We start from the raw sequence: 14,638 nt of genomic DNA, 5'->3' as shown, positions 1-14,638 counted from the left end.
TATATACTTCAGCCCCTTGGTGTTAGTTGGACATTTAACCCTTATTATTATAGTAAGACTTGTTTAAAACTTATTTAAGATTTTAGATTCCTATATGTTGAATGTATGCACCATCCTGCCAAAGTAAATTCCGTGTCGGTGTGAACTTTCATGGCGAATAAAACCCTTCCTGATTCTAAAACCCCCTTTCTGATCTTATTTTCATTCACTGCATCATCCATCAGGAATCCCTGTGCACGTCTGTATTGCAGCTTAATCATGTCGTGAATACAGCCGTAAAACTTGTTAACTTTATACGAGCAAGGGGACTTCAGCACCATCAGTTTATTATGTTCCTGGAGGAAACTGATGCGGATCATCAGGACTTGCTGTACCACTCTCGTGTCCGCTGGTTAAGTTTGAGGAAAGTGTTACAACGAGTGTGGGAGCTGAAAGAGGACATCATCGCATTTTTGGAGTTGGTGGGGAAATCTGACGAATTCCCTGAGCTAAGCGACAAGAACTGGCTTAGTGACTTTGCGTTTGCTGTGGACATATTTTCACACATAAATGAGCTGAATGTGAAACTGCAGGGGAAAGATCAGTTTGTTCACGACATGTACAAACATGTGAAAGCCTTCAAATCCAAGCTCACTTTGTTCTCCAGACAAATTGCGAACAAATCTTTCGCTCATTTCCCCACACTTGCCATGCAGGAAGAGGCACCGCGAAACGCAAAAAAATACAGCAAATCACTTGAGGACCTGCACGGAGTATTCTGCCGTAGGTTCTCTGATTTCGAAAACATTGAATAGTCACTTCAGCTGGTGTCATGTCCCCTGTCACAAGACTGTGAAACAGCACCACAGGAGCTGCAGTTGGAACTGAATGATCTTCAGTCTGACTCCGTCCTAAAGGAGAAGTTCAACTCTGTTAAACTGAATGACTTTTATGCTTCACTTAACAGAGCCACGTTTCCAAACTTCCAGAGGACTGCACAGAAGATGCTGACTTTGTTTGGCTCGACTTATGTGTGTGAGGTGACGTTCAGCGTCCATGAACGCCAACAAAGCCCGTCACAGATCAAAGTTAACGGATCAGCACCTCAGATCTATCCTGAGAATTGCCACAACCGAAATAACTCCAGACTTGGATGCACTGGCAAAAATGGGAGATCAACAACACTGTTCCCACTGAAAGTGATGATGTGTTGCTGCAGTGAGGTTGGAGCCAAATCTCCGACACACAGCCTGCGTGGCTGCTCTAACCTGTTAATGGGCCTCAGGATGTTTTCATGATGTTTGATCAGTCACGTTACGACATGTTTTTGTATTGTTCACGTTCGTGCAATTTGTTAAATTGCCTTGCAAATAAATGCTTTGCTACCTGGTAAAGGCCAAATCCTTTCATGTAATGATTTTTACATGTCATTTATATTAGTTCACACAAACACTCCGTCCGTCCGTTACTGGCCCCGCCCCTCTGTCACATTTTAGAACCCATTGTGGCCCGCGAGTCAAAAAATTTGCCCACCCCTGTTCTATACAAATGTAAATGTATCATAGAACTGGGGGTGTTCACCAACAGGTTAAAAATGCACGTTACTATGCAAGCGCTGCAATCTTCGAGTCAAACAAATTTGATTGCTCACGATCCATGAATGCCGCACTGATGAGCAGATGTTTGCCTGCAGGCAAGCTCAGCCATGCAAATGCGACAGCTGAAACAAGAATACTTTCTTCCCGAGTCGTATAGTGAGCTGATTTTATTAACAGGACAGGGCCATGTTTATACAAATATAAACCTCAAACCTGTACAGGACAGGGCCATGTTTATAAAAATATAAACCTAAAACCTGTACTTGATTTATCCCAAATAAGTCTGAAATTTCCTGCTGAACATGTGGCCAAGAAACTCTTTAAATACCCTTAAATGCTATGTAATTACGTTTTTTATGACCACTGAAAAAGAAAATGTTAATGTAAATTGAAAGCAACAATTTTCAGGCGCACCACCATTAGGCACTCTCATGATACTATAGGGCAAACTGAAATTCCTTCACCTCCGTTAATACAACAGTATAATGTTTCCCTCCCACCTTCCATTCAATACAATGTTTTTACCACTGAGGAATGCGATTCAATTAAAGAATCAAACATTTGTTTTTAGATTGTTGTAAATGTAACAGCTAAGAGTGGTTGGAGACGCACACTGCAAATCCTATTGTGCAGCAGTTGCATGTTCTGTGGTACAAGTTATAGTCCGAGTGGTAGGTTGGAAGTTTTTAAAAAAAGAAGTACATTTTAACTTTCATTTAACAATGAAACAAAATAGCAGATCACCAAATAGTTTTTTGGGATGAGTTTTCATGTGATAATGATTAAATAGAATCCTTCTTGCCGTTCTACCTCCTACAGACACCAAATTGAAAACTCCATCTCAGCATGATCCACCATCCCATCTCTTTCAGGTGGCTAGTTTAAAGGCATAAAACAATAGCACCTGGTATAAACACCAGGTACTGGACAGAATAATTGACAAATTATTGCTGGATTAGTCAATTCACGGATTAACAAATGCACTACAATTCCTGTATTATAATAAATGACCATATTGCAAGTTAGTACTTTTAATAATTGCGATACTCACGTGGGATAGGAGTCTGTGAGTGTCTCGAAATAGTCAGGAGAGACTGACGAGCAAGCATCCTGGAAGCCATTATGAACCGCAGGTTCACAGCAGCAACACCAACCAGCTGCAGACTCAAAACGTTCTCTCAAGCGTGCTGCGCCGGACACCCTAGGAAAAGCACACACACGGGTCATTACCAATCACGATCTATCCACTGCTGGATTAAGACCTACCCAAGTCACTGCCATATGTCTTGCAATGCAATAACCCCCCATCTGGTGCCTCTGTAAGGACAGTACGGGCCCTAGTGGCCATAAACAATGATTGCAGTGATGAGGACAGGCAGGGTCAAGTGAGATAACTGGGTGAAGAGTCAACACGGGGGTAGAGATGGAACCCCCGGGGTGTTATAGTGAGGCAAAGGAGAGAGTTCGGGGGGAAAAGGGGCGTGGCAGAGCCGAGGGGAAATAAAAGGCACCGCGGAGCGGCGCTCGGGGCTGCAGTGGGGATTCGGGGTCCGGGCCGTCGTGGCTGTCATCACGGTGGATTGCCCTCATCGTCTTGGAAGGCTGGGAAAGGAGTTATATATCTTCGCCGTGGCTACTACATCGACGGCTCCTATATAGTAGTCAGTCAACTACATAGTGAACGTCGCGTAGCAGCTACATAGTCACCCAGTTGTATATAGTCAACCTGCATCCACCTGATAACATGTCGAGTCAGGTGGACTGTAATCTCCATATATATAAAAGGCAAAGTTGTGAATGTGTGTCTGTTCAAAATGTTGAGCGTACTTCCCGACATGCAACAAACTGGAAATTTGCCATGTGGGTACTTTCCAGACTGTACACCATGCACATTTTTTTTTAAAATACACTTTTTTGGGGGGGGGGAGCTCAATAAAGCATATTTTTATTGCACGGCAAGTGAGCTGACGTCAAATCTGTCACGTGACCCTCGCATGTGGAAGCGTAACGCATTGTAGTGTCGTGGTTAGCGCGCCGCGCTACGAACCCGGCGACCCGAGTTCGATTCCCGCTCACGGCCACCACCAGTGACGATTATTTTAACCGGTCCTGGGCCTACCCTAGATCGACTCAGCCTCAAACGAGTAACTGCTGTGGTGTGTGAACATCGCCACTGGGGAGACAAAGGCGGCCGGACATGGTGTATGCAAGTCCCGGGCGAAGCCGGATAGTACAGCTAGTATATAATATATATAAAACTTAAGCAAGAGAGCGTCTCTGAGGGCTACATTACACCTGCACACGAACCGATTTCATGACCCCATTTTTTAGTAATGTTTCCCAAGCTTACTTTTATTAACAATCAATCTAACATGCGTATGTTATCTAATGCATGTGTTCCCCTTCCTGTCTCTCATTGTGATTTGAAGTATACACACCTGTACATAAGCACATCTAAATCACTGTTTAGGTATTCTTTAATGGCAAATTTCCTCCAACAAAAGCAGATATTCTTCATAGCCAATGTTGTTAAAGTGAAAGTTGTGGACGAAAGGTCAAGAGATTTTGTGAACTTACGGTAATCACTGTTATCAAGGTAGATTATAACCGCTAAACTGACAGTAGAATTAATAATTCAACTAATCAGCGATTTGATTGGCATTTCAGGAATCAATTCTTTGTCTAAAATCTAGATTTGAAGTTTTAGTGACTACAGGGATCCATACTCTTTGGTTCTTTCAGTAAAGTCACGTAGGTATAAAATAAAATAAATCACGACGTTTAAAGTGTTATTGTTTAGTTTGTATCGGTTACTATCAAGTTTCTACGTGTTTATTTGCTCTATTAAGTCCTCAAGTTATATTATTAATTGCATATGTTAAAAAATCTACCAATTCTCACATGCATGATGAGATGCATTATGTGCCCAGTAATGAATTCAACATTTTAACAGGAAGCAAAGTATTATGTGCAGCAAGCCAGCAAGAATATACAATTCAAATTGACAGATGAACAGATATCTAATAGGAGAAAGAAGCAAGATGGGTGAATGATGTGAGGCAACAATGACCAAAGTATTTGTACTGACAGAAGAGGCAATAGGTTACAACAGAGCGAAAGGATAAGATGGCGAATTAATCATATGGAGCTGGACATAAATTCGGTCAGTCCCTATGATCACTGTTACATTGGATTTATGGCTTTATTTTGGCGATTTCTAAAACGTTTTTTGGTTTGGTCATGTTTTTGTTTATTGTAGTACGGAGTTAGACTGATGGCCTTAATCTTAGTTGTCTTGTGGTTGTTGTTGTTTGACTTGCATCCCACTGGGATTTTTGCACACACCGTTGGTGTACGGTGCTATTTCAGGAATATTTTGGTGTTTTTTTCCTGGATTTTCTGTTTGCACAGCCACATAGTCACTTTAAGATGTTTTCTTGTTCATGTTTTTGTTTGTTGCGGTTGCACCCGATTCAAAAGTCGAATGGCTTACAGGGCTATACCAAATAAATGGAACTAAATGGAAGTGAAGAGCTTTTGATTAGATTCTGTCCAGAAATGTTCGTGTTAAGGAGTTGTATTCCATTCTGAAGATGATGTGTAGCATGTTAGGAGTTGATGCTTACAAAACAGATTGTGCAGATTACAGGGTAATCGTGGCATGTAACGAGTAGCGAGATTAATACAATACAAATTTGCGGATTACGAGGCTGTATTAGTCTATGTAATGGATATATTTAACATGATTTAGACGTCGTGACCAGATAATTTCAGCACAGATAGTTTTTTGCTGATGCATACAACATACAAATTGCTAAGTAAAACAATTAAAACGTGTGCTGCCTTTCCCTGTAGTTTCACTGCTGCAGCTTCAAGCTAGTCCCACTCACTCTTATGCATCACAATTTGCAGTCCACAAAGCATTTTTAATCTGCTGTGGCGTGCAGCAGATTAGGGGAGGAGTTGCGAACCGATCATTATCTGAAAATTACAGGCACATGCCGATTATTGGCTTTCCGCTTTATTGTAATGTATATATAAAACTTCGTTCGCACCGCACGTAGCCGCCACCTGTGATGATCGGAGGTGCAGGAGAAGGAAATCAGAGGTGCGGGGGAAGTCTAGAGAAGAGTTTGATTAGCGCCTCTGGATAACATCAGTAGAGAGGGTTACTTGAACCAATTTGGGATTCCCACGTTTTCACCAACCAGACCAAATAACCCCCTTAACCAACATTTGTATTAAAAGAGTCTCTTAACAAGTTCGTGAATAAAGTATTCACTTATCAAGTGTCACACACATGACACTACATATATATTATATAACAAAAACAATCTGCATAGAAAATTAGATGATAATGCCACATACACTCATCTCTTTGGCAATAGGGCAAGTTGCATGGTTGGCTGATGAGGGCTGATGGTCTGAAAACAATCCATGCCAATACATACCGTATTTTCTACATGATTGGTAATGGGAGAAAACAACATATTTGATAAGGTCGTTTAAATGTGGATTTTCAATCTGCACTTTGGCCGAGAAATGGATGCCCAGCAAGGAAATGAGTGTTAATCATTTCTAGCTGGCAAATTATGAAGGTCAGCTTTATTAACTGCTTTCGAAATCCACTCGCACACTACTCTGTGAACATAATTATATATTATTGCTTATGTACTGTCAAATACAAGTGTAAGACACACGTCCCCATATCCAGCATACAGTAATGCACTGACGGATTGCCAAAAGAGAGAACACTGCATAACACACTGATATATGCTTGTGCACAGAACTGATTGTTGCATTACAAGACTGAGAGTTGGCTTCGGATTAGGAAGGCGTTCATCAAACAGTGGATAGATCATGGCTAACACGCTGTATATAATTTATATTGCGTACTGTATAAGGATACAACTAAACACGTTATCTGGTTCTGCAATACTCTTTATTATTCTCTAAGTGGTGAAACATGTCATATATTCACCACACCCACATATAATACAAAATAATCGAGCAGGGTTGTTTTTCAAACAAATGGGGAGGGGGGTGTGCTCATCTTCCGTTTACAGCCCTCAGGCAGTATTGGAAATTCCACGTTCCTATGATGGGCATGATAGTAATTACACAGGTCAAACAAAACTGACCTCCCAATACGGTACTCCGTTTTATTGGCGTCAGGATAAACAAAGGCTTGATATCCAGTACTCTACGGGGTGTGACATAAATACAAGGATCCCCCTTGTAGCCTCAACAGAATGTTGGGGCAAAACACTGTTAGCGAGCACCTATTAAGGCCCGCACGGCACACGAGGGGGTGGGTGGCCGGCAACCACGCCTGACCACCTTTGTCTTCCCTCATACACCACACGACCCAGTCACATATATTGTATGGTATTGACCAATATGAGTGGTACATTTACCCAAACCCGGATGGTTGTCATGGGCTGCCACCATTTGGTTCGGCAATCATGCTGTGTTCTTAACACCTCGCCGAATGGTAGCACCCCGAGTGCCTGCAGCAGTGCCTTGGGCCAATTACGAAATTACGATTTATACCCCGTAGAATACCATACTGTACGTACTGTATAAGGATATCCTCCACCCCATTTAGCCTTGGCAGAAATACTTTAACGAGCACCTATTAATGACGGTGTGGCCATTCGAAGGGGGTTAAGTGTGGGCATCACTTGTCGGTGCCAGCTCATCCTTCACCGACATCAGGTACTCATTTAAGGCCGAGTCGATCTAGGGGAGGGACCTCCAAACCGGTTGGGGATATCGATCTGGGAAAGGAAGCTTGCTAGGTTGGCAGGAGTTGTACCACGTTGAATGGTGCACACAAGCTTGTCGTTACGCCGAAATCTACACAGCCTTCAAATTCAGTCGTTAACATAATGCATTGCATTGTGTTAATAATAATATAACATAATGTAAATTAAACATAATGCATTGTGTTAACAAAATGCATTGCATTATGTTAACGTGAGCGATACCGTGCAATATCGTATCGCTATTGCTATTACACAATTTCAGCGATTACCCGATATCGAAGCATAGAATAATGTGATAACTAAAGCGCAATACGAAGAATATTAGATAACGCCGCACTATTAATATAGTAAAGAATATAATATAAAGAATATAATATAGCACTGTATATTCTTGGTTCTTTCGGTAAAGTCACGTTGAAAGGAAACAATAAAATAATATATTTTTATTATTTAAAATAATATATTTTATTGTTTCCCTTCAACGTGACTTTACCGAAAGAACCAAGAACATACAGTACTATATTATATTCTTTATATTATATTCTTTACTATAGTAATTATTTAAAATAATATATTTTATTGTTTCCCTTCAACGTGACTTTACCAAAAGAACCAAGAATATGAATCACTGCAGTCACGAAAGCTTTAAATCAAAAATAGTACTGTATTTTAACGATACAGCAATGCGCTGTATCAAATCTAACACCACTTCACTTTGTAAATCGCACTACGTTTAGGTATTGCGAATCTTTGAGGCACTTCCTCCGGTTGTGTATATATTACATCAATTGCAGTCATTCACGGTTGTTACCTACAAAATGTTACGTACTGTCGTTATAAATACGTGATTTTAGTAGTAGAGTATAATAGCTTGCACGATTACATCACACTGTATTACTGTGTATTCACATATTTGCACAGACAGCATGTATAGCTTACACATTACAATTTACACTCGATTCAGCACTCATCCAGCAGTGGATTGACAAAAGCACGTGTGTGTTGCAAAAAAGAGATGCGTTATCGCAATTTAGTGCAGTTATGTAACGGATTTTTTAATGCACGCATTATTAACTCATGTGCCCCAATTAATTACCCTACATTAATGCAGGTACTGAGCTCTGGGACTGTCAAGTGAGCAGCACCCTTTAAGGCAGACAATAGTATTTGACATCGGTACATGTACACGGTACATTTGTTGTATTCGAATATAGGGGAGGAATACGCGCAACACGCTCTTAGCACAAGCACACGGATGAACGTGCACGATTTGGGCATGCGTGTACGTGGTGATGATGCAGCGTGCACACTCACTGGAAATGCAGCCACACAGCAGCAACAGAATGGTCAGAAAGCCTCCCCCCCGCCTTTATATACACACGGGGGGAGGGGGCGTGACACACACGGGGGGGGGAGGGGGCGTGACACACACACGGGGGGGCGTGACACACACACGGGGTGGGGGGGCGTGACACACACACGGGGGGAGGGGGCGTGACACACACCCACGGGGTGGGGGGGAGTCACACACACGGGGTGGGGGGGAGTCACACACACGGGGTGGGGGGGAGTCACACACCCACGGGGTGGGGGGGAGTCACACACCCACGGGGTGGGGGGGAGTCACACACCCACGGGGTGGGGGGGGAGTCACACACCCACGGGGTGGGGGGGGAGTCACACACCCACGGGGTGGGGGGGGAGTCACACACCCACGGGGTGGGGGGGGAGTCACACACCCACGGGGTGGGGGGGGAGTCACACACCCACGGGGTGGGGGGGGAGTCACACACCCACGGGGTGGGGGGGGAGTCACACACCCACGGGGTGGGGGGGAGTCACACACCCACGGGGTGGGGGGGGAGTCACACACCCACGGGGTGGGGGGGGAGTCACACACCCACGGGGTGGGGGGGGAGTCACACACCCACGGGGTGGGGGGGGAGTCACACATCCACGGGGTGGGGGGGAGTCACACACACCCAGGGTGGGGGGAGTCACACACACACGGGGTGGGGGGAGTCACACACACACGGGGTGGGGGGAGACACACACCCACGGGGTGGGGGGGAGTCACACACACACGGGGTGGGGGGAGTCACACACACACGGGGTGGGGGGAGTCACACACCCACGGGGTGGTGGGAGACACACACACGGGGTGGGGGGAGTCACACACACACGGGGTGGGGGGAGTCACACACCCACGGGGATGGGGGGAGTCACACACCCACGGGGTGGGGGGAGTCACACACACACGGGGTGGGGAGGAGTCACACACACACGGGGTGGGGAGGAGTCACACACCCACGGGGTGGGGGGGAGTCACACACCCACGGGGATGGGGGGAGTCACACACCCACGGGGTGGGGGGGAGTCACACACCCACGGGGTGGGGGGGAGTCACACACCCACGGGGTGGGGGGAGTCACACACCCACGGGGTGGGGGGGAGTCACACACCCACGGGGTGGGGGGAGTCACACACCCACGGGGGGTGGGGGGAGTCACACACCCACGGGGTGGGGGGGAGTCACACACCCACGGGGTGGGGGGAGTCACACACCCACGGGGTGGGGGGAGTCACACACCCACGGGGTGGGGGGAGTCACACACCCACGGGGGGTGGGGGGAGTCACACACCCACGGGGTGGGGGGGAGTCACACACCCACGGGGTGGGGGGGAGTCACACACCCACGGGGTGGGGGGAGTCACACACCCACGGGGTGGGGGGGAGTCACACACCCACGGGGTGGGGGGGAGTCACACACCCACGGGGTGGGGGGAGTCACACACCCACGGGGTGGGGGGGAGTCACACACCCACGGGGTGGGGGGAGTCACACACCCACGGGGTGGGGGGGAGTCACACACCCACGGGGTGGGGGGAGTCACACACCCACGGGGGGTGGGGGGAGTCACACACCCACGGGGTGGGGGGGAGTCACACACCCACGGGGTGGGGGGAGTCACACACCCACGGGGTGGGGGGAGTCACACACCCACGGGGTGGGGGGGAGTCACACACCCACGGGGGGTGGGGGGAGTCACACACCCACGGGGTGGGGGGAGTCACACACCCACGGGGTGGGGGGGAGTCACACACCCACGGGGTGGGGGGGAGTCACACACCCACGGGGTGGGGGGGAGTCACACACCCACGGGGTGGGGGGGAGTCACACACCCACGGGGTGGTGGGGGGGTGGGAGACACACCATGTGCACACCGTGTGTGAGCGATGGGGGAAGGGATGATCGAGAGAGCCGACTTGCTGCAGTGTGTGTTGGTTATCGCGGTTTGCGCTGCGAACCCGACCGACCACTCCAGTTCCATTCCAGCTCACCGCCACCAACACCGACGACAGCGATTAACGTGAACCGGTCCCTGGGCATGCCGCCCTAAGGTCGACTCAGCCTCAAATGAGTACGCGGTTCGGTGTGCAAGTAAACATCGCCACTGGGGGTGACAAAGGCGGCCGGGCGTGGTGCTGGCCACCCACCCCCTCGTGTTCCGTGTAACGGCCTTCATCGGCGCCACTCGCTGACAACGCTTGCCCCCAACAGTCTGTTTACAGGCTACACGGAGGGGGGTCTTTGTTGGAGGCAGGCAGTGGGAGCTGCTGCTGCTGCCCGTCGAGTGTTAATGTTTCATCGTCTCTCTACAATGTGTTTTGTTACACGCGAACACGACAAGGATCGGAGCACAAAGAGAGACGCGTTACTCCCCCTTGAGCAGCACCGACATGGAGGCCGTAGCACGGCACACACAATTACAAACGTAAATTCTAATCGATGTATTAAAAAACACGAACGGTATATAAATACGTTAAATGGAAGAGCTAATAACATTCGTATTACTGTGTCGTCTACGACCTTTTTGTTGTTGTCAAATGCTGCGTGAAGGACGCTTCCCCGCGTCCTGTTGATTATATGGGGGTTGTTTGACCATACTTCACCACTCTGGTCAGTGTGGAATTGGTCAATGGTTGGGGGGAGGGTGGGGGAGGATCGGTTCCCCAGGACCGGTCCAAAGCAATCACTCTATAGTATTGTAAAGCATATTTACAGGTGTATTATCACACAGGTGTAAAACCACACACGTTCGCAACGCACGTGCGTACGGTATTTAAACTAAAATGAATACATGATTGTGTGGCAGTCGTGCACACAATCACAAGCGCGCGCACGGCAGCGTTGCATCGTACGCACGTTGCAAAGCTATGGACAAAAAACGCCTGCGCGAAACACTGCATTTTTGTGTCGGACAAATATCTGCACGGACACAAGACAAAATTGTGTTTTCCTTCCGAGTGCAGCCAATCCACCGCACGTCTCGCAACGTGTTCGTCTTGCCCATCCATTCATTGCCTCTGCCCCTTTCTCTCGCGCTCGCCCACCCACCCCCATCCTGTTGACCCACCACCTCCCCTTCTATTCCTCTTCCTCCACCACCCCCAGAGCCGGTCTGGCCCAGCTTAAACCGGTGCCCTAAGGGGGTCCAGGTCCTTTTTTTTTCAGGACTGAGGCTCCTCTTTCCACTCGTTCACGGTCACAGCCATCAACTCCGAAGCTCCTTAACATGCACGCAGTGTTTTACAAGCAGATACAATGACACAATACTTCTGTGCTGCAGACATCACGAACACATTAACATGCGCAGACACACAAAATGATGAATATCTATGCCAACATACCACACACACACGCGCGCGCATATTGGGCATTATACAAGCGATATGGCTACTCTGACGCCATGCACACACGCACACACAGAGACATGAATACACGAGTCACGCTCACCCATACCCTACATACATGCACCACACATGCATAGTGACACACAAACGATATGGCTACTCTGACACCATGCACACACGCACACACAGAGACATGAATGCACGAGTCACGCTCACCCATACCCTACATACATGCACCATACATGCATAGTGACACAGAAACGTATGAAGAACACGTGTACACGCCTGTGGACAACCTAAATGAGCCACACACACCAATGTACACGCACAAGACTGGCTTGTGTGTATATAGATGTATGCATGCACGTATATACATGCTCTGCGTATTGCATGCATACGTAATAACGTACACACATGCAACCATTTATGCATATTGCATTCGCATCCCTATGCGTTCATGCATAAATATCCGAGTATTGTGTGCTCACAGAGTGATAAATACAGTGAGATATTCAATGCTCCCACGTAATTTATTAGAAATCTGCGAAAGGAATTTTGCATAGAGCACGCTGCAACCCAGGAATGACGTGTGTGTGCTGTATGTTTATCGTTTTCCTACCCCGTGGTGTTTAATTATAATCCGCAATATTTTCCCCCAAATTGGATTTCTTAACAGAGCTCTCTGATATCAGAACTGGACTACACACTGCAGGGCGTAATGTTGTCATAACCTGCATTAACACAATTTTTTAATATATACACGTACGCTAATATGTTTCCGAAAATATATTCACGAGTAAAATGTAATGTTAATGTAACGTTTTACCAACTGTTGACACTATTGTATTACATGTTAAATTAATCGTACTGTAGATTCAGAAATCAAAATGGACATTTTTCTGGCTGCATTTGCTGCCTTGCTGTGATCTCTTATTCGTGAGATTACAGCAATGAACAAATAATTGCGTTATCTGTGGATAGGCTCCTCATCCGTGAACTGACAATGTAATAATTGGTATAGAGATGGGACGATTTTTTTTAGTGGTGTAATAAAGGGAAAACAATGAGTTGCTTTTTTTAATTAGTCTCATTAAATACTACAAGTGGATGAAGTGGAAATTCATATTAAACCCTTATAATCTGGCTGACCACTACTGCAACATTCACCTGCCCATCATTCTGCTGCCCCTATTAGCATACAGTATATTCTATACATATATGTGTAATAAGTGAGCGCCATCTCGTGGGGTTATGTTTACATACTGTCATGCAGTCCACGCACTACCAGTACTACGGATTATATCTAGGGGAAAGGTTAATGGGCGGATCTAGTATGGAGACCTCTGGAACATTCCCGAAGGTTCCCAGAGGGGCGTGACCAGAGGCGGGGCTTGGCCTCGGAGAAGAGAATATAAGCAGGGGGTTCAGCAACGAAGATCGAAGAGGAGCTCCCCACCGCTGCTGCCCCGCCATCTCCACCTTCCATGTGGCGGCTCGACCTCCAGCCGCTCAAGCCGCTCCCAAGCGCCGTCAGCCGGCGGTGCGGTGGAGAGCGGGGAGAGCGCCACGTGGCGCGGGGCAGCGCAGCCACGAGAACGGATCGGCATCCGCGGATCGAGAGGAGTGGCTGTACCGAACCTTGAACAAATATTCCGAAATTACTTACCGTGTCGGAGCCACTTATTGCAGTGGTGTCAGACAGTGGACTTTTTCTGGCGGTGCTCTACTGAAGAGGCGATGTCCAAGCACCAGAAAAAGAAGAATCCACCCACGGTGTCCTCCGACGCCGACAACGAGGCGGCGACACAGCTCCTGCCGACCCCGGGTCCCGTGGTCCCGGTTATGGCGCCCACGGCGAGTGCGGATGTCGCACCTGCGGCAGACGGCGTGGCGGAGTTTCCGCATCAGCTTCACCCTGACGATCCGTGGCGAAGGGTGGAGACGCAGCTGGGCGCTTTGAAGACAGCGCTCCTCCACCTCGTCGCTCTCGTCACGCCGATCGCCGCTGGAGGAGGTCCGGTGGCGGACCGTCCGGGGGCGGACGTGCAGAGGCCCGGAGACGGTGCCTCGGAGGGGGACCCCTTGGTGGATACGGCCGCCATCCCGGGCAGGGTAGAGACGGCCGCCATTTCGCAGTCCCCGGCGAATACGCTTCTCACGGCCGCCATTTTGACCACCGCGGAGGAGAGCGGTGGGGCGGCCGCCATTTCGTCGCTGCTGCGCGGCGGGGCGCCGAGCATCGCGACACCCGCTGCGAAGGAGAGCGCCGATCGTGGTCGACGCCTGCCCCAAGTTCGAGAGTTTGTGTAGTGACACAGCGCTGACTGCCGTCCAGCAGCGGCAACCGCAGTAGGCAGTTAGCACACACGCCGTCGAGCATGGACACGGGTGTGCCGGCAGGGCGGAGGCACTGGGGCAAGGGTCACGGAAGACCTCATAGGGAGGCTCCTGGAACCCTCTAGTGGGTTCGAACAGGGAGTTGCGGCTAGGGCGGAGCCAGGCCGCGCCGAGTAGAATCAAAACAGCAGAGAGCGAGAGCTCCGGGCTCTCGTCGCTGCCGCCTTCGCCACCTTCGTCGCTGCCGCCTTCGCCCGATAA

At 48.2% G+C, this 14,638-nt stretch overlaps 1 protein-coding gene across 2 annotated transcripts in view; it reads right to left on the bottom strand.

Annotated features, from left to right (window-relative positions):
• The window catches only part of ABAT (4-aminobutyrate aminotransferase), an 83,346-nt gene that overhangs the window by 34,983 nt on the left and 33,725 nt on the right, over positions 1 to 14,638 (bottom strand). The window contains exons 1-2 of one of the 2 annotated variants that reach the window (XM_032960882.2): positions 8,660 to 8,727; positions 2,629 to 2,778 (exon numbers count right to left, since the gene is read on the bottom strand). In XM_032960882.2, the coding sequence (XP_032816773.1) occupies positions 2,629 to 2,698 (70 nt within the window). In that variant the 5' untranslated portion in view covers positions 2,699 to 2,778; positions 8,660 to 8,727. Of the gene's footprint in view, positions 1 to 2,628; positions 2,779 to 8,659; positions 8,728 to 14,638 lie in introns of those variants that run through there. The other variant, XM_032960883.2, reaches the window with a different exon arrangement.

This window comes from Petromyzon marinus, chromosome 26 (assembly GCF_048934315.1).
Source record: "Petromyzon marinus isolate PM22_M1 ecotype Great Lakes invasive population chromosome 26, UKy_Petmar_22M1.pri1.0, whole genome shotgun sequence".
NCBI lineage: Eukaryota > Metazoa > Chordata > Hyperoartia > Petromyzontiformes > Petromyzontidae > Petromyzon > Petromyzon marinus.
This window is presented reverse-complemented; position numbering and strand designations above follow the sequence as displayed.